The following is a 27,402-nucleotide window of genomic DNA, read 5'->3' as shown; positions in this document are numbered from 1 at the left end:
TGATTTAAACAAATGTTTAATGTGTGAATGCATATCAAACATAATCAACAAACATTTTTTGTTGAACTTACAGTAAAAAGTTGTGTATATATACATATGAAAGGCTACGGAGTGATAGATGACAAGGCATAAAAACATACATAGTTATTGTGCAGTCCCTTTATGTCGTAGTAATGGACACAACATGCTAATGATGTAAAACATCTTCTACAAAACAACTCTAAAACCTGAGTTTTACATTAAAGCAAGATGGTTTCAAGTATCAACTTGTTACCACTACAGGAGAGCAACAGTGAGAATGCAGCTACAACACACATGATTTAGTTAGAAAATGCTTCTGAAATGTTCAGAAAATTAGTATTTCTGCCATCAAAAAACAGATAAAACTTTTAGACATGTAAATAATTACTCAGACACAGATTTGTCCTGTAGGTAGTTATTTCATGATGCACACAAAAAGTATTTCAGGCAGAAAAAAATTTGATTACACTTACGCTCAGGTTCATACACTTTGTTACAGTACAAAATGATATATAAAAAAAAACCTTTTGGCTTGACTTTATACAAAACAGTTTCCCCATCATGTACTCTCTCAGGAGCACTTTAACGTTCTGTATAGCACTCAAACTAGACAGTCAATGGCCTTGTCAGCATTTATTCCAGTCATTTTAAGTGTATATCTCGTGTGTGTGTGTGTGTGTGTGTGTGTGTGTGTGTGTGTGTGTGTGTGTGTGTGTGTGTGTGTGTGTGTGTGTGTGTGTGTGTGTGTTTGACAGTGTGACTGTCAAAGCATAATACAATCATGTAAAATGTTTTAAAAGTGTTTGAGGACAGGAACCATTCATGCAATGATTGACTTCAGGAAACAAAATGATTTCTCCAACATCTTGGAATGAAACTATCTGTTAATAATAATGCTCACAACTTCATACATTCAATGCCTTGCATAAACTAAATGTAACAGCCTGTAACAGACACAGTCATTCACAAAACTTTATTGCATTGTTAGAAATGATGCAGCGAGAGACGTTCACTGCCAGTACCTGAACTAACTTTTCCAATCTGGAGAGGAGAGTGTCCATCCTGAAATTCTAACCAAAAAACTGTAACAGCCGAATATCCAAAGAGATAAAGCTGCAAATCCTACAGAATGTCTGGTAAATAAAAAGATTGATAAATTATGGCCTCCAGTTGTTCATAATGAAGCAAAAAGACACTAACATAAACAAATGCTGAGATATCTGATACCAATTACAGTAATGCAAATAATGAATGTACTATGTATCTGTTTGTATGTAAAAGTAAATTGTGATCTGTGATTTCACATCAGAGCCATAGCCAGGAGTTTAGCAATACTGAGGCCATAAGTCCCCTGATGTACACCACACCACCCTCAAAATAATTTGACTGGAAATGAAAAAGATCTCAAATGTGTTTCGTTACATTGATTCTGGTTAGTCAGTTAACTGTTAATTTTGTTTCACAGCATGATGGTCTAAATGTCGTTTCAAAACCTTGTCTACACTGTCCAGAATAAAAGACTATTGATTTATTTATTTGTTGGCCAAAAAGTAGTCAGATTTAAACTGCTTTATTAAAAAAAATACTGGGATCAGTTCATAAAATGACCATGGTGTGTAAGTTTGTTCTTGAATGCTCCCCGCAACCTCCAAATACATACACAGAAAAAAAATACAGAGGGCTTGACCTCAGTGTCCTCAATGCTAGCTATGACCCTGGTTCAGGTGGCTTTACACTGCACTACATCCCTGTAGAAAAGTATGTGTGTGTGTGTGTGTGTGTGTGTGTGTGTGTGTGTGTGTGTGTGTGTGTGTGTGCGTGTGCGTGCGTGCGCGTGTGTGTGTGTGTGTGTGTTAAGTTGCCAGTGAGAAAAGAGAGTGCCTTCATCCTCTATTGTTTGGTCTGTTTCAGCTTCTCAATGTGATGACAGAGTTTGAGCGCCGGGCCCAGCTTCAGTCCCATGTACTTCATAATGACATCACTGCGCAGCAGCATCAGAGCTTTGCCATCAATCTCCTGCGGAGAGAGGAGCACGCTGTCAGCAGGGGGGCACATTGAAAAGGTAAAATGCGTCCTCTCAGAACAATTCCATCAAAATGACGATGACTTGATTAAGGCGTCGAATGGTGGAAATTCCAGTTTGATATGCTTTGAGCATGGAGACTAAAAGCTCAGCTGTTTTTTTTGTTTAATATTTAAATGGGACAGAAGACAGTTCATACAAATAAAAATACTCACATGTTTCCTGAACAGTTCGACGTGCGGGCCGAGAGTTTGGGGGTCAGCCTCTAGGACAAACCGCATGACATCATCAACTGACCAGGTGGAGGCGTCGTTCCCTGAACCCTCCTTGTCCTGTTTCATGTGGTCTGGGCCTGTTGTTGAGCTAGCTGCTGTAAAGTGTGAGTGCAAGCCGAAAAAAGGAAAACCAAATCAAACCTTTATCAAATAATATACCTTCTGCCTATAAGTTTATTTAGGGTGAGGCTATTTGCACCCCTGGTACAATTAGCAGTGTATGCTATTCGTACCCTGATGCAATTAGAAATGAATGGTATTTGTACCCCGCCGGTGCACACAGCAATGTGTTTTATTAATACCCCGTCTGGTACAAATATCAATGTATGCTATTTGCACCCCTGTGCATTTACAGTACCTTGGCATACCTTTTACACACAGTTATCCATACTACTCATGTATTGCACCTTTTTGGAATATTATCGCCCTGACATTCTTACCCTAACCAAAACCAATCCCACTCCTCTTGCCTAAACCTAACCAAACCAACCAGAGCAGGCATATTCATGAGTCTTCCCCTACAACCCTGCAAAAAATTGTTTGTGTTGCGCAATTGCATGCAAATTATCCAATCCAAAAGGAAAAAAACAAGAACACCACACCAGGGAATTGAACTCCAGACTCCCAGACCAAGGATCAACATTCTAACCACTCACCTAGCAGTTCTTACAGAATATTGTACAACTGTTTACCATTTGGTGTCTTCAAGCCTCGGTTGCTAGGTAACCATACTGTATACAAAAAATAGGTACTAACTAACAAACTAACAGTTGTATCCATTTTCCGCTAGAAATTCAATTTAGAGACAAAACTTTCCTAACACCAGTTTCTGCGGTCATGGAAGATGAACGTCTGCCGTGATTTCGGTGCACGCGAGCAACGTGTTTTTGTTGTTACGTCACAGGGTGTGAATAGCTCAGCTGTGTGGCTTAGACTATTCGTACTGGGGGTGCAAATAGACACTCCGTTTTATCAGTGTTATGGTCAGATGCTAATGACGCTTTGAATTCTATAAAAATGTCAGCCAAATTAAAATGAATGGAGGGGAAATCCCATGTTAATTTGGAAAAGCTTTTGCTGCTGAAACACGGTCAACTGGAGGGAGATGGACTGTTAGGGGACAGAATCACGATGCTCTTCTTGAATGTCCATAGTTCTGGGCAGAGGGGCATTATGTAAAATAGTACAATCTTGGGATACAAACTTAAGATTATTTGCCAGTGTAAAATTATTTTATAGTTAATAATAAAATGTCAACAACTAGATGTGTGTGTGTGTGTGTGTGTGTGTGTGTGTGTGTGTGTGTGTGTGTGTGTGTGTGTGTGTGTGTGTGTGTGTGTGTGTGTGTGTGTGTGTGTATTTAACCCTACCCTCCACTCGTCTGGGTGGACACATCTGGCCAAGTTCGGTTGGGTTGGAGCTGACCCGTCTTAGGGGTGGCGGCGTGTGTGTGTGTCCAGGGTAATATGGCCGCTCCTTCTTTGTTGCTCTGTAGTCCGATGCGGTGTGAGGGGGGCGGGTGCTGGGAGCGGGATCCTTTGTGGAATCGTCATTGGACAGGCTGTTCTCAGGTTGGGACAGTGGTTCTGTTTTAAGAAAGGGTGAGAGAGATAGTGTTAGTGCCGTGTGAAAATAGAAAACCCAAAGATGTTGAACTGTACTGGACTATGCACAAAGCCATAACGTGACTGACTTATGTAGGAAGACTCAGGGGGAGATTTACTCTGAAGGAAATGTCTGATGTTCATGAATGATGGCGGTAAAAGGCTTCAAGTCAAAAGCACTTTGAGCACATACCTCTGGTTAGGTCGCACAATTCTTGTTATCTTATTAACAGGAAATGTTTACTCTTTTATCTGTATTTAGACCTACATCAAAATACACCAGTTCATGAGCAAGTAGGGGAAAATCCTCAATTTCCCATCTAGCAATTAAAAAAACAAACAAAAAAAATCCATTAATCAATTTAGATCGGCACAAAAACGAACTATCCTGGGAACATGATCTAACTTTCTACCAACTTCTGTCTTTGACATAAACCTTCATGAGAGCTTCCTTTGTTAAATGCTAAAAAAAAAAAAAAAAAAGATTTATCTTTTGTGCTTTTCAGATAGACTGATAAAAGAACATCAATATAAAACAGGCTAGAGAAACAGAGGTGGGACAAAAGTTCAGCCTTAAAAGTTTTAAAATAGTTCATATGTTACAACCTCAGCGACAATTTATTGTTTTTTTGGTCACCAGTGAGATCATTTAAGTTAAGTTTTCTGCGCATAGTAAGTGAGCCAACAGCTAAATCCTCTAACCATCCCCCTTTTTAATATATTTGCTCTTCACATCCTACCATTGCAGTAACTCCATCCACACAATTGCCCACCTGACTTGGTCCTGTTGTAGAAGCGCGAGTTGTTGCTGAAGGGGCTAAAGGGCTGCGAGCTGAAGAGACTGTCACTCTCCAGATGTTGGCACATGTTCTCCAGAAACCGCAGCACCGATGACGTACTGGAGGCGGAGGGCAGCTTCACGTAGCGGATACCATGCTCTGACCGCACTGGGGGGGGGCACAACACAAACAGCTGTTAGTCTGTGTGCTGTATGTAGAGTACGCACGCATGCACGCACGCAGATTGGAAAAGTTAGTTCAGGTACTGGCAGTGAAAGTCTCTCGCTGCTCGCTGCATCATTTCTAATAAAGTTTTGTAAATGACTGCATCTGTTACAGGCTGTTAGATTTAGTTTATGCAAGGCACTGAATGTATGACGTTGTGAGCATTATTATTAACAGATAGAGTTTCATTCCAAGATGTTGGAGAAATCGTTTTGTTTCCTGAAGTCAATCATTGCATGAATGATTCCTGTCCTCAAACACTTTTAAAACATGTATTTTTACAAAGATAATAAATTAACTCTTATTTTAGTCTTATTTGGAAGAAAACCCTAAAAATCTGTGACTAAAGAGACACACACACACACACACACACACATACACACACAAACACACACACACACACACACACACACACAAACACACACACACACACACTATGTATTCACAGCTTTGGAAAAACAGCAGATGGTTTAGGGTTACCACCCTCCCTTTATAAGCACAAACCCACCTTTTTTACCCCATCACTGCACTGCACACACCCCCTCCCACCCAAGCCAAGCCTGCACAAATCCACAAATTAAACCCCTCCTGCCCCCCAAGGGAGACCCAATCCCAGCATCCCAAACCAGGTTAGACGCACATGTCATTTCTGATTACCGACACAGTGCTCACATCAGCTGCTGCCACAGGCACTGTCTTTTATTCTTCCTCTCCTCTCCTCTACTCTCCCCACACACTCACACACACACACACACACACACACACACACACACACACACACATACACACACACACACAACTGAAGTGTAATTGGCAATTCAGACTATGTCTTGGCCAGGACCAGTGGCCAGGAAACCAACAGAGGCTTCAGGAAGTTTCGGCTCACGGACAAGAACTAGTCAGACACTTAACCCACTGTAATACGGCAAATTGTCATTTTAACGCTTATTATAAGAATAAAAGAAACAAGATTTAACATGTGGATTAATGAGCTGAAGAGGTGCTGGTAGGTGAATTTTGTTACCTCTGGACAGAGCAGGACAAGCTGTTTCCAAGCTTTACGCTAAGCTAAGCTAAGCTAACTGGCTGCTGGCTATAGCTTCATATTTACCATGCAGGCATGAGTGGATGATGAGCGGTATCAACCTTCTCGTATAACTCTTGGCAAGAAAGCAAATATGTACATTAACCAAAACAGTATGTATGCGCTCTAACTTCCACGGTTTCGTCGATGGACAAATCAACAGTTAATAAACATTTTTTGCGAACACTTTCAATTTGCATCGAGCTTCTCAAATGTGAAGATTTGCTACTTTTATCTGTTTTTATATGATTTCATATTGCTAGCTTTGCACTGTTTGTTGGACAAAACAAGCAATTTAAAGACGTTACCACTGTTTGCTAACAGTTTCTTTCAGAGGGTATATCCTGTGATATTCACTGCATTTACCTCTGATGACCTCTCCTCCTGTGTGGGACTGGCTCTGTAGGAATGACAGCATCACAGAGGGCTGATACGTACAGTCCACGCAGGCCTGAACAGCCTGCTGAAGCACTGCATTTACTGGAGCTGGACCAAAGTGGTCCGGGAGCTGCTGCACTAGTTTTCTGTCCAGATGCGGGCCATAGTTACCGTGCTTGTTCACATAGACACACACTGGAATGACAAAGAGAGGGTTAACATTGGTGAAACCAACCTGCATTCTTTCCAGTCTGTTCTTTGTCGCTTAAACCAACCATAAAAATTTGAGTACACATTCAGACTTCAGACTCAGTTGTATCCATTTACCAATTTACCTGTGCAAACTACATTTGAGCTGTTGCTATGGTTGTTGTCTGCTGAGACGTGTCCGGAGCTCAGTCTGGTCTCTGGAGGTGGAACTGTAACTGCTGGTGCACCCTGGGATTGCACCAGCCGAGGCTTCTTCTGGAGCAAAAAACAAACACACCCTTTCTAATTAACTCTCTGTAACCTACAAAGGCTGTTAGTCAATGATTTGTTAAAGGTGTATTTTAACTCGCTCACTTTCACTGCTACACATGAACTGCACTGTAGCACATACAGCAAAGCAAAGCTGTTCTCCTCATTTATCGAGAATAAACATCCACAAAAACTCTTCCCTCTCTTTTAAACCCTCTCTGACCTTGTCTCCTCTTGATCAAAACCATTTCTGCCTTAATACATATAAACATGAAATGACAGGGTCACTGGAGCACAGCATGACATATTACAACTCTTGTGACATCTCACCTTGCTCTTAGGCTTTGGCCCTCTCTTCTTGTGTGGTCTGGGGGCCAACTGAGCCTCAGAGATCGTTCTGGCAGGGCTCTGTGATGCTCCATTTACTGCTGCTGCCGCGGCAGCCTCAGCCGCTGCCTTCAACAAAGCAATAGTCTGGGATTTGGGACGTCGACCTCGGACACCCTTGCGCACAGGGAGGGGTGGCAAGGGATTGGGCAGTCGGTATGAAGTCTGCATGGAGGAGGAGGGGTTGGAAGAGGAGCGACGTGTAGTGAGGGAGGCTGAGGTGGAAGAAACAGGAGCAAGAAGTGCACCAGGGAGGGTAACTGGGAAAAAAATGAAAAAGAAAATGATAAAAATATATTCTTCCTTTTTTTCTGTTCCTCATGTTAGATTACTCTGCACTTAAGATGAGCAGAGAGGATGAATACATGACATTCATTTGGACGTTTTAAAGTAAATAAATTCTAAATCTGATGCACAAAATATCATCTTGCTAGCACACAAAATTAGATTTACCCTCTATCCACTCGCAGAGGTTTCAAACAAAGACATGTGCAGAGAATCAACTTGCAGTATGTCCTTGAGGCGAGGCATGGCTTGCATTATTAGAAATGTCACATTTACACCCTAATGATTCACAGCGTTTGCCCAGTTTTTCCATAAAGGAAGAAGACATTTGGAAAGAAAGACCAAAGACAGAGGGAAAAAATGAATAAATGAGTGGTCCTGCAGAGGAGATTTGTTTTGATTTTTCAGTCCTCTGAGATTGGCAGGTCTTTTGTATTTAGCCCCTCCCTACACTGAAACCAGAGTCAAAAGTCACGAACCCCCAGAGACCCGCCTGCTAGACGATTCCTTAAACCTTCTGCTTCTAGCAACACAACAAATATATTGATTATGGTGATAACATTTTAACTCTTTTCCATACAGAGCACTAGATACTGGATTGAGGCCAATGTTAGGAGTTTAAAAATCTGATACAAATAGATCAGCTTGCTTTATTTTTTATTTTTTTTAACAAAAATGCATACCATACCATAACATAATATCTTCATAAGGCTCATTTGAATTTGTGGTTATTGTTACAAATTGTTATTGGTATTGTTGTTATTAAAGAACTGTGACCAAGATGTGTAATGCACAATTTATTTAATTTAATTATAATGTATTCAATTAATGAGAAAGAATACAATACAATATATTTAAATTCAGATAGGGAACATAAGACTCAAACATAAAAATGCAAACACTTAGATAAAACAATGATACAATATACTGACATATAATAAACATTAAAGAAAGTACTGTGTGGTTTGAGGAAGCCTGTATTATGAATGAATTGTTGATGGCTGAAATAGCGTGTTACTGCAGAGAGACAGACAGATATATAAACACCTGTCAGAGTACCCAAATCTGTTTCTATGGTAGGCTAGTTCCCGCTACAGTAGGGGTCTCCAGGACTGCATTTTGCTATGATAACACACACATACACACACACACACACAGACTCAAAAGGTGAAAACAATACCAACGTAAAATCTTGAAGGCTCTCTATGGCTCACAGAAACATCCAACTTAAAAGTCTTACTTCAAGCAAAAAAGAAAATTACAAATTGCCAATTGCCAATCAGCTTAGGTGTTGAAATAGAAGGAAAGTGATAATAAAGTGAGAAAAAAGAAAATAGCTTTTGCCAGAAAAAAAAAAAAACTCAACAAAAAACAAGCAGTGGCACCACCACCTCCTTCTGTCTTCATTAGCCCTGAGCGGGACTCTGTGATATGATCACATAATCATCATAGTGGATGTGCGCAAAGAAAGAGAGCACACATGAGAAAGAGAGAGAGAAAGAATGAAAGAATGCAAGAAAGGGAGGAAAAGAGAAAGATAAGCATCTCCTATTTCAATACAAACGTATTGCTTGGTGAGAAGAGGGGCCTGAGAGTGCATGTGGAGGCTCTCATGAGACCGAGGCTTTCATTAGAGCCTCCTTGACTGAGGCGATATGGAGAGACTATGGAAGGTTTACAGTATTCTCTGAGGGGCCAGCCAGGGAACCCTGAAAGCTGCTTAATTGGGAAATGAGTGAAAATGGGCGTAGAATAGAGCAGTGTTTTGTTTCAGAGGGCGAGGTCTCACTCGCTCACCAGGACCGGTCACACAAAGCGTGCTCAGAGGAACAGAAGTACCAACCTGCACGCACAGTGGCATGCTTATTCATACCCAGCTAGAAGCCATAAGCCCTACAAATGAAGATCAAAATTTGTTTGCAGGGTACCAATCAGTATCAGCGGGTTATTATTCCGTAAGAAATCTGAGTTGGGGGGCTTCTCTGATCTTTCCCTGTTGCAAAAAAGAAAACCTAATCCATTCACATTATGTGACAGCCACCAAAGCAACATGTGCCATGACACTGGAGATTAATGTCACATTCTACCGTATATTATCATCACATTAATTTAAAAAAGACTAACCACCTCTGAAATTTTTTACTACAACTTTAAAAAACAAAATCGGCTTATAAATGCATTTCATTCCACACTATCTGACAGTATCATATATATTCTGCATCCACTTGTTCAAGCTCTTCATCGAAGCAATTTGATATTTACAGTACATTGAGAGAAATACTCAAACCCAAGACGGTGTCTTTTATTGGCAGCACCATTTCATCAGCTGGATATAGCTCCTTAAAAGTGCTCTAAGTGATGTGACGTGTTTTTTAGGCTACAACATTTTTCGTCACATACAGCATCTCCTCACTATCCGCTAGCTGCCTGTTCCCTGAACACGAACCATAACAAACAGTGTTCCAGCCAATAACCGACAAGAAGGAGCTGGTTGAGCCATCACTGCAGCAGCGTTAGCACGTAGGCTACTTCCACAATGCATATTCATGACTCAACCAGCTCCTTCTTGTCGGTTATTGGCTGGAACACAGTTGTTATGGTTGGTTGTGCAGGTTGGCGCAGTTTGTTTTTGTTGCCATTTGTGGAGCCTGGGCTGTCTACAGAGACCGCGTTTTTTTTTACAGTGTGTTCAGGGGACAGGCAGCTAGAAGATAGTGAGGAGATGTTTGCTGTATGTGACATAAAATGTTGTAGCCTAAAAAACGCGTCACATCACTTAGAGCACCTGAAGGTCATGTATATCTGACACTTTTGCAGACCGTTTTCAAATGCGTATTAGTGCTGCAACTGAGCCCAAACTTTTCAGATTGCTTTTTTTTCTGACCAGCAGGTAAATTATTTAATCATAAAGTAGCACATCTTCACATTTAAGAGCAAATGTCTGGTATTGTTGCTTAAAATAATGACTAAGCAATGAATTAATCATCAAAATTGTTGCAAATTAATTTTCACTTGACTCATCATTTAAGAAATCAATAGTGTCAGCTCTTTATGCCATACAGTTTTGGATTTGTATATATATTTTCCCTCCTGTTACGGGCAGCCATAGGTTTTCATTCATTTCTGTTATGTATGCAAAGCAATAGTAAGCTAGCTGCCTGGGGTGGTGGAACCTATGCAAAATGGTTTGCACAATCGTTAGATGTGATGGAAAATATGATTTGTAGTAAACCTGGTAAAAATATGCAAAACCATTAAGGTAAACAAGTGTATGACATTATACAAATCCAAATCTGCAACATTCAAAGTACTAAAACGTAGTAGTAGTATTATTAGTCCTCACAAAAAGCTACTAAAGATTTTGAGCATGGCATCCCTAATGCATACGGTGCAAGAACACAGACATATGGTACTGATCATGATCATATAATTCCCACCCGACCAGTTGACCTGTGTATGCCACAGCCCAAGGAAATGTGCGAGCGTATGCAAGAGTGTGTGAGTGTACGTGCACGCTGAGAAGTGTGTCTGCTGTCTGGGGGTGGGGGGAGGGGCTCCACAGAGTTGCCTCTCATCTAATTACAACCACCCCTCTCCACCCTCACAGCAAACAGTCCGTTCAGACACACACACACACACACACACACACACACACACACACACACACACACACACACGTTCTAGTGAATCTGAAGCAGAAGAAACTATGAACTGCAGATTCAGGTGTGTGTGACTGTGTGCAGACAGCATGAGAGAGGGAAGTAACTAAAATAGCTTCAGGGCACAAAGTATCTATGGTATACACACAATGTTTTCCTGCACAATCTCTTCAGCATGACACACCAGCTTTTAAGCAATAATTCAATCCCTACTGTTGTACTGTGATTTGAGTTGGATGCTCACCTCTGAACTCGTTTAAGTTCACGTAATAAAAAAGACGAATGCATAAAAGTGTGAAAAGAGTGTACTGAAAATTTTTGATATTCACGAATCCTCGCCTGAGCCATTTGCAAACGAATTCCTGATGCTTTACACACAAAAACACAAGATCAAAAACACATGGAGCACCAAACATAATTACAGCTAACACTACTTTTAGATGTAGACTTTGAGTATTATTATTATTATATTTAGGACTAGCAAAAGCCACAAGTCTCTTACAGTGAATTTCACTGAATGCAAATCATTCCAAAAGTCTCCATGCTTAACAAAGAAAACAGTGTCAAACTGCAGCTTTAATCATTAACAGGAGGCTGCTACACATGTGAGATGACATTCAACTTTCATGTGAACAGCAGATTTAGCTTTCACTTCCCTATTTTATGTTTTAACAAGACAATAACATGAAAGCAAGTATGAGCTTCTTTTTAGTAAATGATCTTTTCTTCTAGCTATTCAGGGACAGAATGATCAAATATAAACAAGTAATCGTTTCCAAGACACAACTACTACTTCCTGAATTGAGTGGATCATTGACTGACTTATTTTGAATGTGTGCAGAGTTCATAGATGTTGATTTGTTACATTTTAGGGAAGTTTTAGTGGAATAAAATCTGTCATATTATAAAAAATATATATAACAGATACTTCCACAGAAAATATAGTCTTGTGAAAGATGTTAGTGCTACATAAATGTGCCTGCACTTCACTTCAACTTACTGCATCTAGGAGTTCTAATCATAAAACATCCTTTAAAATACAATCCAGGTAAAATACTGAGAATATAAAGTGTGACGTTTTTTTCCTTTCAGTTATGAAAAAGGGCAAAAATAAACCAAAAGACTTAAATATAAACATATCAAACTCACCAGGAAATCCCCACCAAAAATGCAGAACTTCACTGCTACAGTTGTGGTTTTCGTAGTAGTAGTAGTAGTAGTAGTAGTAGTAGCAGTTATAGTAGAAGCGGAGGTAACGGTAGTGATAATAGAAGTAATGTCCTCAACAATACTAGTCACTCAGTACAGTGGCTTCCTGGTTCTCTCTTAGATCAACACCAGCTAAATGAGAAATAGTTCCTTCTGTTTACCCTCTCTGACTATTTTTTTCCTCTTCCTAACTTCCTCTAAAATACACTCCTCATCTACTTCATTGTCTATTTTCTGTCTCACTATCAGCTGCTTTCTCAGTTGTCTCCGTGTGTCTCTCCCCTCTCTTTTCTCCCAGCATTAGTCCACAACAAAGCCCACGCTGCTGCTGCTTCTGCTGCTGGTTGAAGCCGCTGCAAAGCTTCCCTCCGAATGAATGAGCCGGAGGAAGAGGGGAGGGGGGTGTTTAGATTTGCATAGGGGCTGGGGAGGGGTAGAGTGACGGCGGGAGGAATGGGTGGATTTAAGGGTGGTGGTGGTGGGGGGGGGGGCTGGCTGAGCCCTTTATTCATGTTATCTGTAGGCCATATCGACAGTCTACATCAGTCACCTGCTTCTCAGCAAGCCTCTGGGGGAGGGGGAGAGGGGTTAACGGTGGGGCTCCAAGAACGGATGGGGGATGGGGGGGTAAAAGGTTAAACTGGATCAGGAGAGTCCTGATTGAAACGGGTGAAAAAGGGCAAACTCCAGGAGTTGGTGCACACATAAGCAAGCTTTCCCTCAACGTGCACACATACACTCTCACAGCCCAGAAGGAGGTGCCCCCTCAATGTAACCCTAGCCTATTCAGACATGCCCTGAAAGATGGCCAGGTCCAGCATCAGGAAACAGTTGGCCAGTCGGATATCACCCGGGCTCTGGAACAATGTGGAGCAGAGCAGTCAGAGGAAGCCTGCATGGGAAAAAGTTCCTTCACATCTTGTTTCTGAACGGACAAACGGGATCACTAATGGTGCAGATTGAAGAAAGAAACGGTTTGATATGAGTATATATAATTTATATATATAATTATTCTATATTTTTCAGATCACCCAAAGGAGAATTTGATGTGTTTAGTCTAAGACTATGATTTGTGACTGTCTGATGATTTCAAAATTAAGAAGAGCTAGAAAGTAATACCAAAAGGCAGCAATAAACCTGTACAAAAGATATTTTTGAAAAGAATGCACTGATATCATACTTTTTGTATTTTTAATACCAATACCTGAGTCAAACTGTGTAAAAATGCCTTCCTATCCACCTTTTATTATTATGCCATTAACATCAAAAGCATGTCTACAAGGTATTTCTTGCCCAAATATAAAACATAAGGTAACAAAAGGTAATATTATTTTGCCTTAAATATAGACAAAAACAACCATGTGTCTGTATCTGCTAAAAAATAGAGATGCTCTATTATCCTATGCATTATTCAGAGGGCACCATTCTGCATTCTGACCCAGTTTAATACCAACAAGCAAAGACAAAGACCTATCACACAAAATGTAAAAACAACAACAACAAACAAAACAATTATGCATGATTATGTGCTGTACAAAAAAAGGGAAAATAATTAGACATCCACTCTTGGCATCCTCTGTAACTTCTTACAAAATGTGTAGCAGGGTCACAACAGGACAATTTTGATGAAAGCAAATTTGAAATGTAGTAGTAATTACAGAGTCACTCCTTCTCTCACATGTACAGCTAATTATCAGCTCATTAACACCTCAACCAAGCCCTACTTATTCACTTACTCCCATACAAACATAGCTGTCTGGTGATTAACATGATCCTGTTTTTTTTTCCTCTTCCAAACTCACACACAAAGAGTAAACCTCTGTTAAAGTTTCTCTGCAAGAACATACCAGTGGCTGTCTTCACAAAGATAGACTTTGACAATGGCTTCAATCAAACTAATGGTCAGACTTCAGATAGATGTTTAAATTCATCTAATTCTTGAATTAAGTAGTAATACTAATTTGCCATGAATTCCGGGTAAATCAAGACATGTTTCAAACTGAAAAACATGGCTGACTGAGTAACCGTGTCAAACTGTTTGGCTCCTGGAAAAATCCAATATTTACATGGATTTTATATAGAAAATTTAGTGTAACAATAAATACATCTTCCAGTGGTATAAAATGTGTACAGTGCAGACCTCTAGCAGAGCCGAGCTGCTGTGGCTTCTTAATGTGACAGGACGCGCAGCACTTGTTAACTCATCTTTCAGATTTAGGATAGTTTCTAAAAACATCTTACTGTGCTCTCTAAATACTTAATTATCACTACGGCACAACTTTGTTAGACAATCAGGTGTCACTGGTTGTTACCATGGCAACATAGGTCTGACTGGGGATAGGGTAGCTAACGTTTTAGGCTCGAAATAAGTCGGCCTGTACTTTTCTGAAACCGTCATTAGACTAATCTAAGAGCAAAATTGATGCTTGCCTAACACTGCAGACCAGTCTAAAATATATTTGTGAAACTGGCTCCTGGGGAGCTCTAAAAGGCGGATATAAGGGTTTCACATCGTGACAGCTCCCTTTACACACAATAAGTATTTCGTCAGCCAGGCCGTCTTGTATGGAACTACATCTGAAGCAGACATTAACGTCTTTGGTGTATCGATACATAAACACTGGATGGAGGCTGCAAACTTGACTGCCTCATTGCCCGAGGACTGGGAACATGTAACTGCTGCCATCCATCAACAAAGTGGAGGAAACTCAAACACACACGCACACGCACACACACACACACACACACACACACACACACACACACACACACACACATTTCCCATTAGAATGTTGTTGGTCTAGTGTTATTTAAAGCCACATGTTTCCTGACCAGAGGACACCAATAACAGGGCAAAGGGGAGGAAATCGTTGGATGGGGGATGATGTAACGTAACAGCAAACATGAGGGGATGATTGATATTTACTGCACCAACGAAACTTCTTCGGAATAAACATATTCACTCCAGAGACATTTGTCAAAGTGATTTAGATGGATGACAAACGTCTAAATATCAATGAAACTAAAGAGCCAAACCTTGAACATTAGGCTTCAGCATTAGTGCAAATCACATGGTGACATACTCTGGTAACCACTGAGCGTAATTACCATGTAATTACATGCTGATGGATAATTAATAGTTCAGTACTGCCTTCACACTTCAAAAACAAAAGCTCTAATTTGCGCAGACACATACAGGGAATGTTTTGAGGTTCAGGGGTCCCGCATGGGGTCAACGGAAAAATTTGTATGTATATATATATATACATATATATATATAATGAGTATATAAAAACATACAGAAGAAAGTGGTTAAATGTTTTTTGTTATGTGAAGGGGCATCAGACAAATCTGAACATACAGTATGAAACATTCTAATGGTTTGAGATCCTAAGTATCGTCATCTGTTTTTAGTATTGTTATTGTTTTTAGTATTGTTATTGTTTTTTCTGCATCCCTTTATGCTGCCATCTTGGCCAGTGTCCCTTGTAAAAGAAGTTTCCAAACCCAGTAGGGCCTACTTGGTAAAATAAAGATAAATGAAAATAAAATTTTTTTTATACAGAATACATGTGTAATATAGGCAATAACGATTATAGACCATTTTTCTGTGGTTATGTTAAGCAGTGGATTAACATATGAGAAAAAGATCAGAAACCGGCGGAATCTTTAGGGAATCAATGTGGAGGTCAGAGCAAAGAGAACCAACTCAACATAGAGCAGAGGAAAACAAAACACACATAGGAGATTCACAAATGAAAATCTGACTTCAACATTCCCAAACTGACTTGGTTATTCCTAACTTCTTCTACATTTTTTAACCAACTTGTTTCAATGTAAACCAGTGCCTTCCTGGACAACAAAACAAACACATTCAAATGTCTAAGAAGCTTAAAGGCTTCAATAAATTCTGTATCTTCTACTATGTTACCGCTTGGTACTCACTGAAATGCATAACTACCTAATAAATGTCACACAATGGAACTATCTTCAAGTATTTATCCTATTACAAGAATAAAAGACTCTTTACTAGGCACTTTACTAGGCCATTACACCACCCATTATGACATAATTTTATGATACTACGTATGTAATTGCTTTTAATAATTACTAATCAAGTAATGTACCTAAAATAAATCCATGAAATTAACCAAATGCATTTTCTTTCTTTTGTAAGATTTCAAAACTATGTAAACCTATTGATTACAATTATCAATCACAATGTTCTAAATATATTTCATGACCTTTGTTTCACTGATATACTGTTTTATTGCAATACTCCCTATTCTGCTCATCATACTGCTGTTTTCTGAATAAATAAGGCTAACTTTTAGGTTGTACAGACATATCAATTGCATGCAATAGTTATAATCCAACAATATAATCCATATCCAATTCTGAAATGGGCCATTCTGCATAATGAGTACTTCTACTTTTGGTACTTTAAGGATGTAAGTAGATGATAATACTTCAGTAAAAAATGCAGGACTAGTACCTGTAACGGAGTATGTTTACACTGTGGGATTGCTACTTTAACTTCAGTAAAACATCTGAGTACTTATTCCACCACTGGTCAGTTTGCCACAGATTTAGTCAAATATTAGCAGGGAAGCAAAGTCTGAGCAACTGTTCAGCGACATCTAGTCAGACTCAAGAAACTCCAAACAAAGCCTCTCTGTCTTCATAATGGCTCCAGTCTGCGGCCGACAGCCCATCACAGCTGAGTGGAAATATGACACCCAGTATTAGAGATGATTTAGCACAAAACAATCAAGATACATTGTTTTGCTCTAAAGTTAACTCTACAGGTATGTTGAGCTGTCCATTACAAAGTTGCCACAACTCAGTTCTCAGCCTCTAATGATGAACGGATGCATCAGACTTTGTGCTGTGCTACTCACTAGTGGTGAAAATTGGAAGAGATAAAATACCTTACTATCCAAAACAAGAATAACCAAATAAGAAGCGATAGATAAGTGCGATAGACTAGCTTACTATTGGCCTGAATGTCCTACATGAGCATCTTCTGACTGTTAGGATAATAACCTTGAAGCTATCTGTGGGCGTAAACAACAATATTCTGAATCTTATATGAATCTCAGTCAATAGGTATTTGAGCAGTAATGTTCTTTTCTAATCATCATGATAATTAAGCGTAACTATTTTTTAGCTATTCAGACCATCAATTAGGTTTTTGCATAACAAACAGGTGCAATTAATATGGCTGTAAAAATAAATCTTAAAGCTTTTGATTATAGTTTGGATCTTTCTTCAAGCTATAATTCAGCTTGAAGAAAGATCCAAACTATAATCATATGATCTACTTAATAAGGGAAACCTGTGACCACTGTGGTGTTAGAACTTGCACTGTGATCAGTGCATAATGAATATAAAATGTCCAGATGGCACATTCTACACACTACATGGCAATGAAAACAATCAAAGCAGCACTTACAGAAATTTCCAGGCGGCTGTAAGCTGTGTTTTGTCAAGGCACACCAGCCGACGGGGAAGATGTCTCTGGAGTCAAAGGGGCACCAATAGTCAAAGGCGCCTCGCCAGCCGTCAAACATGACGAAAATCTCCTGACCTCTGACCTCTCCCACTGTGGCAGGACAAATCAGGTAGGGGTTCTTCCTGTCCACCGCCTCCAGCTTCATACCAGGCTGGAAGTAGTTTTTAACCGGGCTGGCTGGTTCCTAAACACACATACACACGTACGTACACATAAACAGGCAAATTAATACTGTACAGTCACATACTCTCTGTTTGTATCTTGCAAGTATTTGAACATGCTTTCTAATAAATAAACAGAGTTTTAATTATGTTTTATTGAAACAAAACACAGCTTTCTCCACTTTGTGCTGTAATAAATACTGTATATATTTACTGGCATGCTGCTGCGTCTGATCCAGTGTAAATTACAAATGAGTGGCTCCCCCTTGTGTCTGTGCTGAATACTGCAATAAAAACAGTAGGAAAAGTTGAAACTACACTATAACATTTCATATTTTTTTAATCAAGATTTATAGTTGTATTAAGTACAATCCCAATCATAGAGACAACAATCTGCTTTGCACATTTTATTACTTGATTTAAATGTTATAATGTATAATGTGTTCTTTGTTTCAAATGTTTTATTCACTTTATAGCAGGAATGGAGCTCAACATTCCCTTAACATTGACTGTGAGGGGATTAGGACACCTAGAAAGTTAGTCATTTAAGGTCAACACTTAATGTTGTTTCACTCTTTTCATGAAACCAGGAGAAAAGATCTGTCAATTCATTTTTGACAACTTCAAAGTTTGAGCAGCTTCAGTGCCACTGAAAGTAATATCAGTACTGGCCTTCAGTCACTTCTTCCAGTTGTCATTACCTTTTTAAAAGCAGAGGCGGGGGCCATTTCTGCTCCACTCAGCGTCCGCAGGAGGAACATGGGCCACGAGGAGGCATTCATCCTGAAACCTGAACACAACGTCAGATTTATTAAAATGCCGACAGGGGTGGGCAATATGATCACGTATACTGGTAGTGTGTGATGATATAAATGTGTTAACTGTCAGATTTTGCCATACTGTTTATACTGAGGTACCTGTCAATGAGCAGTTTAATGAGCAGACTTCTTTATGCCAATACTGGATGTATATATGATTTTTGCATCAATGTGATGAAGTACTTTGATTTGAGTATTCTTCCTCCAAAGCTAAATGGTCAACGTTTTCTCCAAACTGGGAAAGCAGCTGCCAATGAGCAACACCAAAACATTATTATGAATTGCTGACAAAATCAGAGATGATCAAAGGTCTGGAACCTAAACCAGCTCTGCTCAGGTTGAAATTGGGCCTCACCATGCTGAGAACGACATGATGCCCGTGTACTAATTAAAATGATAAAGGTGTAAGGTTTCCCACCACAACAGACAAAACAAACCGGGAGACTGGGGGAGATAGACCATTTTCACAGCAGCCATTTTGACTTGTCTGACTCTGAAGTTTGACTCTGAAAATCACAGATGTTACTAACAACATTAACGAGGGCTCTGTTCTATTCCGATGCCTAAAAGATAGTTCCGGAAAATGTGGTCCTTGTTCACTATACAACCCACTTCACATCTATCACATTTTGAGTAAGAAATTTGTTTGAGACATTGTTAATTTTCCAAGTGTTTAAATATTTCACTTCACACAACTAACTCAAGTCATGTAAATATCAACAAATATCTTATAGACAACTACCAGTTTAAAGACACTCACCCAGCGGTGGCTGCAGCATGTCTCCGTTCCTCTCACAGGTTCCTATTGGTTGGATGTCTAACGAGTCGACAAGTCTCCAGAAATCATTGGTGTTGTCGCTTCCATCCAGACGCAGGCGTAGACGAGTACCCATCATGCCCATCACCGTTGCAATGCACACAGAGTTAGAGTTGCGAGGGTCCCGTGCCTCAAGTTTCATACCTGCTTTAAAGTCATTGGAGGGGGGGACTCTGGACTGCAGAGGGACACACAGGGACCTTCAGTCACTGTCATGTATTGTAAGGACACTTACATCTGGATGACCAATCAAAATGTACTCCAATATGGTCAATTATTGAAGGAGACAACACAGTAAACACCTTATACTGGTCTTGGTCATCACTGTGTCAGATCAGAGGGTTGATCTGACAGGTTAGAGTAGGCTGTTGTGCACACTGGGACTTCAAATATATGTACAGTAAATTTAGAATAAAGCTGGCGATATTCTTTATCTGTTGTACTCAGCCCATTTGTTCCTACTGAAGACATTCATCTTTTAAAATGGGTCCAAATATAAACTTTCATTAAAAAAATTATCTCCTAAAAAAGCTGGGTTCAGACAGGAGTAAATAGACTCTTTGTTTGGGACTATTTTCAGCCATGGCTTTACAGCATCACTTTATTGTACTTTATTTAAAAATAAACTTCCATGCCCATGTTCGTCATAATGAAGAAACATGTCACTCAATGGTGTGACTCATTGATTGTTTTTTTTGACAACAATGGATGACACAGAGGAATACTCAGGCTTTAGCTCGACAGACAACACTTGTTAGTTGGATATTTAATGTTGCGTTTGGTCTTTGTTGACAATAAGAAAAATATAGAATATCACCAAACCTATCCTTTAACAACACCTTTTAACCACTATTTACAAAACATCAGAAAGGACGTGCTTGCCCTGAGTCGTGACAGACTGTATTTAACAATATTAAAAATACTAACATTTAAAGAAAACCATATATAGGCTAAGGGGAATGAATGAAATGGGACCTAAAAAAGACACCTTTTTATTCACCTAACGTTACCTGTTTGAAGCAAGTAGGCGACGCTGCAGTAGAGGAAGTTTCTCTCAGATAGTCTTCCCACCTGAACGGTTCTAGCAACAAAAACAACAGAAACAAACCAACCAATCAATGATTGTTAAAGGAAAGTGTGAGAAAGTACTGTTACTGATTTTTTTTGGCTACTTGAGGGCAGTGGAAAACAACTGCGAACACAACACATGTCATTAGCTTATAAGATGATATGGTGAACTTGCTAGCAAATAGTTCCAGCCATAGATATATGGTTACAGCAGTTAGTTACGGACGTTGTACGCGAGAGAGAGCACCCCTGGTAAACGTAAGTCCAATATTCACTATGTTTTTGTGTCTCTACTGTGGCCTACTTATGGAAATATTTGGCCTTGTAGCTGATAAATGCTCCACTAGCCAGCTAACTAGTCACTAACTGTACCGTGGTAAAGTTAGGATATTTGACAGATATTTCCGCCGGATCCAGCGGCGTTTTATTCTTCAGTTTCACCTGGTGTTGGCAGTTGGAGGACGGTTAGCTCAAGCTCACATCCCACCGCCAGTCTATGTTACACTTCTTATTATACAACCATGATGTTAACCGCTGGGGTTGTTAGGTCATCAATAAATTACTGTTTTAATGACACAATATCAATGTTTTTTTCAACACTTTCATGCTAACTTGCCTATATTAGTGAATTGTTTTAAAATAGGCTAAGGTTGCACACAATTGGTCATTTGTTTGTTGATGTCATTCATTCATTTACAAAAATATTTGAATAAAAAATAATGGCAATGTCAATAGCTTCCATTTATTGTTACTGACTCCAAATCAATACCACACTGGCTACTTGAAGGAAAAAGTATAATATTTCCCTTGTGCCTTATAATTGCCCCTCGGGGACAAATAAAGTTATTTGAATTGAAATTGAATTGAATTGATATGAAGTGGAGTAGAAGTTTAAAGTAGCCTATAAAAAAAAAGTAAAGTACAAGTAGGCTATGTCGAAATTGTACTTAAGTACATTAAATGTACTTAGTTGCATTCCACCACTGCTGGACACACATAATAAACACCTTGTCATGTTGGATTTAAGTGCTAGTACTAGTTAATATCAATATATATTTTTAATAGTAATTTCACAAATTTCACTTTGTTTTTCCAATAGCTTCCATGTTACTCCAAATCAATACCAAAGAATATTACAACACTGGGCACATGGACATGGAAGCTAAAAGAATAGCTTAATCAGTAAATTATTAAATATTGCTTTTATTTTCATACATTTTAATGTAGGCCTATAGGCCTTTAGCCACAAAGCCGTGACCAAAATCTCAGCATTTTACTACACTCAAACTTATTAAAGTAAATCAGTCCTAAATTAATTGTTCAGATTTCCAATGGATTGCAGCTTGAGAGAAAAATGCCAATGTTATGCTTGTTTATACCACATTTGCTAAAACAATTAAGTTAAGAAGAAAACATGCTAATAAATGATGAGACGAAGGTAATCTTGGTAAACTCTGGGGGAACTGCTCATCCAGAACTTGCTAAAAAACCTGTAATTTATGAGTGCTTTTATTAACAAACCCCAAAAAATACTGAAAAAAGACTAAATAGGTTGATCACTGTGAATGCAATTACTGACACAGAAGTGGCTGGATCTAAGACCGTTAATGAAAGGATCAACAATTAAGAGAAAAAAAAGGCAGACATCAGAGTTTCCAACCATTAGATTTGTCGAGGGGAGATCCTGCTGTGATGCTGCTTCTTCTCTCTTTCTCCTCTTTTTGATCTGAAATCAAAAGATGATTGAACTGCTCATCAGAATGTGGGAGCTACTGATATACAGACTGTAATTACTGTGAGAATGAAGGCATAAAACCTGCGATTGGAATAGTTCTGAGGAAAAAGGAACACCAAAAATTCTAATTATGTATTCGGTGTGTGTCGGGGAGCATCTTTCTGTGTTTATTTTGTGATCAAATTGGTGTTGAAGTCTATTAGTACAACCGAGAATCAGTCTAAGTACAACAGTGACGGTACAACCATAAAAACAGCACTGTGAAGGCCTACCTCTGTGTGGTGTCCGGCCCATGATGACCAAAGTTAAACGTGCAGCTGCAGAGGAGCTGAAGTCAGACAGGCTGTTCCCTACACAGACACTGCAGAGGAGACAGATACCGTCCAAAAACTTCAGGATACCAGAAATCAAAGACCCACTGTGATGTATGCTGTGGGATACAAGTCCCCTTTTTAGAGGGTTTCATGTGATATTTCACAGCATTACGAGTAAAATAATGACAAGGTTAGTGTTGGAATCATCTTTGATACACACCCCCATCAAAGATATAAACTTGCATGCAAAATCCATTCTGCTTCTTTTGCACCAGCTCCCTGTGTGTCAAAGAATTGATTTTAAAATACTTTTGATTTATAAAGCACTGAATTGTTTTGAGCTAAAAATACATTTCTCATCTGCTGCTACACGAATCATCCAGACTTCTCCGACGGTCTGGGACAGGTCAGCGTCTGCCTACATTCCCCAGAGTCAAAACTAAAGTTGTTATGCACCACATAAGAAACTCCCGCAAAACTAGAGATCTGCTCAAACTCAGTTCTTTTAAATCTAAGGCTTAAGACTTTTTGTTTGCCACTGCATTTCATCAAATTCAATTTAGGGCCGTTTAGTCATAGCTTGCATTGCACTGTAGTTTAGGCTATATTCTCCTGTTTAGTCCGTCTTGTTCTGTTTTAGCTTATTTAATTTTACTCTTTCAAATAATTTTATAATGTCTTGTGTTTCTTTTAAATGTTGTTTTAATGCCTTTTATGTCTTATGTAAAGCACTTTGAGTTGCTTTGTTGTTTAAAAGTGTTACACAAATACATTTGCCTTGCCTTTTTTGAACAGTGGTAGCACTATCTGGAGATATTTTTCTTATTGTCAACAAATCCAATTCACAGTTTAACAACAACAATTACTTGATGGCCAAAGCCATTGCTGTTGTCCAAAAGCTATTAAAAACACAATCAGCTACACTCTTGCACTGGGTGCCATCTTCCTTCCTTCCTTCCTCCTTCAAACTGTAGTTTATTTTTATCAATCCTACTACCTAAATATTCACTAGAGCACCAAATCTGTATTAATGCATGGCTAAAAATAGTCCCCAACTGCACTATACACTCCAGTTTGAGTAACGTTTGCTAAAACCTACAGTGCCAGGCTGCACATTTTTAAAGAAAAATGTGTCTGCAGTAGGAACAAATGGGTTTCTGGCACAGTGCTGCAGGGTAGGAAAGTCAGAAAGTATTGAGAGGTGGACTAACATATTGTGGTTTTGTTTTTTTCATGGGATTTGTTGCCAATGAGAAAAACAAGATAATCTCACAATCATAGCCAATCTTCCATCTAAATACTTTGTTTTGCTGCAGGTTTCTGTAGTTGTCATAGGTAATGGTTATTAATATTGTTTCCGATTGCATATAATCCTATTAATTGTGCTTGATAAATAATTATCTCACAGCATACACACAACTGCATGTGCACTCGTGCTGATTTGGAGATTTGAAAGAAAAGTGTCCAAAACAGAGTTTACAAGCCCATGAGTTAGCAGCTTTGCTACACGATTACTTTTACTCCTGATGCACTGTGCAAATTAATAATGAAATAAAATAGTTACCACACTGTTTAAGCTGAAACTCTGGCCCAAACATCCAGGTTTACAAAACGTCTGAGCATAGTCCCACTCCCTGCAAAGTCCGTACATAGTGTGATAGTGTAAACATGAAGCAAAAAAATAATCCAAGGTACCAGAGCACCAAAAGAAAAGTAGTAGCCTACACTCCAAGTGAAATCCAAAGATTCATCGGTTAAAATCCCTCCAGAAGCCAGACAATGTCACCTTTTCCTTGTGTTTAAAAATCTTCGCATCTGCAATGTATTGTGGCTGTCCCTGCCTCTGAAGAGCCCTCTGTGTCTGCGGTGAATCCCATTGAGACAGAAGAAGCCATAAAGATTCCAAGCTGCCATAAAAAGCCATTAAGACGTGTGGATGCGGGATGTCTGCTGGGTGACATGAAAAGGATTCCAGCTCTGCTCCTGCTCAGCTGCAGACTGATCTGCCTGTCTATAGCTCAAGAGGGTCAGACAAAAAAAACTCCTGGCAGACCAGGAAGCACTTAACTTTTACAACCTCCATTTGCACTAAGGCACCCACTTATCTGGGATTAGTGTAATGTTCACAGTGAAGATCTGAAAAATGACCCAAGACCTGGTATCAGCAGAGGTTGTAACTTTTTCTTGAGAGGAGGAGCTGTCAAAGTGTTACTGATAGTAGTTATTTTAATATTTGGGTAAAACTTTATACTTTACTCAGATGATGTTATAATGATGCCAAATATGAAAACAATACTGCAATGCATAGACTGCATTATGACGCATTTTACTTTTTTTTATATTTGATGCTTACAAAAAATGTCACGTTTTATTTCACAAGTGTAATATGAAGTTCAACTGAAGTTACATGAAAGACAATGTCACAGGTCATTTCTGAGAGTAATACTACATTCCAAATCAATAATCAGTTGATTACTTTTGCTTTTTTTTAACTTTTATTTCATTCTTTTATCTTCTTACTCCATAAAATGTCAGAAATTTGTGTATAATGCTGATCACAAGTTCCCAGAGCAAGGTGACAGCTTTAAAGTCCTTTGTCTTGTGCGACAACCCCCCCAAAATGTCCAAAATATTAACTGTAACAATTTACAGTGAAATAAAACTTATTAACTGTAACAATTTACAGTGAAATAAAACTTTGACAAATTTTGAGATTTGAGAGGCTGTAAGGAAATTAAGATGCCAATTTTCATTATGGCGAATAAACACCCGCAATTTAATTTTAATGGATGTTTTTGTACACTTAAAGAAAGATTATTGACCTACATGTATGGCAAGGAGTCATAATAAACCAAATAAGTTTAGTTTGTTTAGATGTCTCCAAAGTGCAACAAGTTCAAAACCTAGTCACAGTCAATCACATAAGACAAAGAAAAGCAGCAAATAGGGCTACAACAATCAGTTGATTAACTGATAGTCGATCAACAGAAAATTATCGGTAATTGACAACTATTTTGCAAGAGCCACATATTTGCTGGTTCTAGCTTTGCTGGTTCCTCTTCAATTTTCTTTTTCTTTTTTTTGCTGCAGTTCTTTGTTTTATGTGACCTGGATATATCCTTGGGTTTTGAATATGCCACTTTTGGCTTTGGGAAATTGTGAAGACATTTTATAGACAAAAATATGAATTGAGTCATTGAGAAAATAACTGCCATATTAATCAATAACAACTGAGAACATGGAACAAGCCTAATATTTGACATTCTTGCTTTAAAAATGACGAAAAATGTGGCCGGGTTGGTTCAGTGGGTAGAGCAGGCGCACATATGTTTAGAGGTTTATGCCTCGACTCAGAGGTCTAAGGTTCGACTCCGACCTGTGACGATTTCCTGCATGTCTCGCCCCTTTCTCACCTGTTCTGTCCAATAAACGCGGAAAAGCCCCAAAAAAAAAACAATCTTTAAAAAAAAAAAAGAAAATGACGAAAGATGAATCGATTATCACATTTACAATGATATAAATAGAGGAAAGCAGCAAATTCTCACGTGTGAGCAGCATATTTGCTAAAATAAATAGGCCTAAATTATCTGATAATCGATTGTCAAAATAGTTGCTGATTGATAGGCTAAATCAACCAATCGTTTCAGCTCTATGTAATATAGCGTAGGCTACACTATACATTTCCAATTCATTTCAATCATAAATACTTATAAAAGGTAGGGTTCACCCCTGCAGCACATATACTTCTTTTTGTATTTGACAAAAATGCAAGTATCCTCGCAGCCTGGCCTGGTGGTTTCTCTGTCCGGCGGGTCAGTTTGGAGACAGGAGGGTAAAATGATCCCATACTGCCGGGAGGCTGAGGGGTGTGAGCCGCTGCAGGGCGTCACCTCCACGGTGGTAACCCCCCCCCCCAAAAAAGTCATTAAAAAATATTTTTCATCTAAACAGCTTTCTTGATATCGACATTTAGGTTACACGTATAGGCCTATATATGTTGCACGTGTGGTTGATAAATCATTTCTTTGTTAAATCATTTCTTTCATTTGCAGGATTTAGGTTCGGAGGGGAAACCCTAAATCAGCAGAAGACGAAATTAAATGTGAAGAAAAGTCTGTGACGCATTTTCATTTGCGTTATAATAGTCTCAGTTTGTGGGCGGGACAGTGGTCATTATACGGGCTAAACACCGCTAACGTTACGTTACGTTACAACAACGGGCGTGATACTATATAGCCTACAAGGCTGCAGGATCATAAACGTGTTCTTATAGTTGCAGTGTGGTCCTCTGCAGGAATCCAGTAAACAGAAAGCAAAGGCACATCTGCAGAGTTCATATGTAGCTACTGTACGCACCAGGCTCTCCGCCTGCACAGAATACACGCTCTGCTATCTACCGCTGCGGAGACAAACAGCAGGAAAGATGACCATTTTTGATCGCAAACGAGAGAGAAACCCATCACCGGCAGCATATTAGAGTAATAATGAGACATGAGCTGTACCAACCGTTTAAACTGGGTATTTTGATGGGAGATTCCTCACTTTCTATCAGATGCATGCCGCCATATTCGCTGCAACTCCGCGCA

General features: G+C 39.2%; 1 protein-coding gene across 3 annotated transcripts; it reads right to left on the bottom strand.

The window, feature by feature from the left end:
• Positions 1-27,402, bottom strand: scml2 (Scm polycomb group protein like 2). 3 transcript variants are annotated; one of them, XM_039795647.1, is made up of 14 exons: positions 27,323-27,402; positions 22,775-22,863; positions 22,428-22,493; positions 20,710-20,780; positions 19,643-19,877; positions 18,766-18,854; positions 17,844-18,087; positions 7,179-7,495; positions 6,725-6,854; positions 6,378-6,584; positions 4,697-4,870; positions 3,690-3,905; positions 2,260-2,414; positions 1-2,037 (listed from the first exon to the last, which is right to left on the bottom strand). In XM_039795647.1, the coding sequence occupies exons 2-14, from the start codon at positions 22,794-22,796 to the stop codon at positions 1,912-1,914; spliced, it is 2,052 nt and encodes a 683-aa protein (XP_039651581.1). In that variant the 5' UTR covers positions 22,797-22,863; positions 27,323-27,402; the 3' UTR covers positions 1-1,911. The 3 variants fall into 3 exon arrangements, with proteins under 3 accessions (XP_039651581.1, XP_039651582.1, XP_039651583.1); XM_039795648.1 differs by having other exon boundaries at positions 6,725-6,851; XM_039795649.1 differs by lacking the exons at positions 22,428-22,493; positions 22,775-22,863; positions 27,323-27,402 and having other exon boundaries at positions 20,700-20,780.

Source organism: Perca fluviatilis, chromosome 3 (assembly GCF_010015445.1).
Source record: "Perca fluviatilis chromosome 3, GENO_Pfluv_1.0, whole genome shotgun sequence".
Classification (NCBI taxonomy): domain Eukaryota; kingdom Metazoa; phylum Chordata; class Actinopteri; order Perciformes; family Percidae; genus Perca; species Perca fluviatilis.
This window is presented reverse-complemented; position numbering and strand designations above follow the sequence as displayed.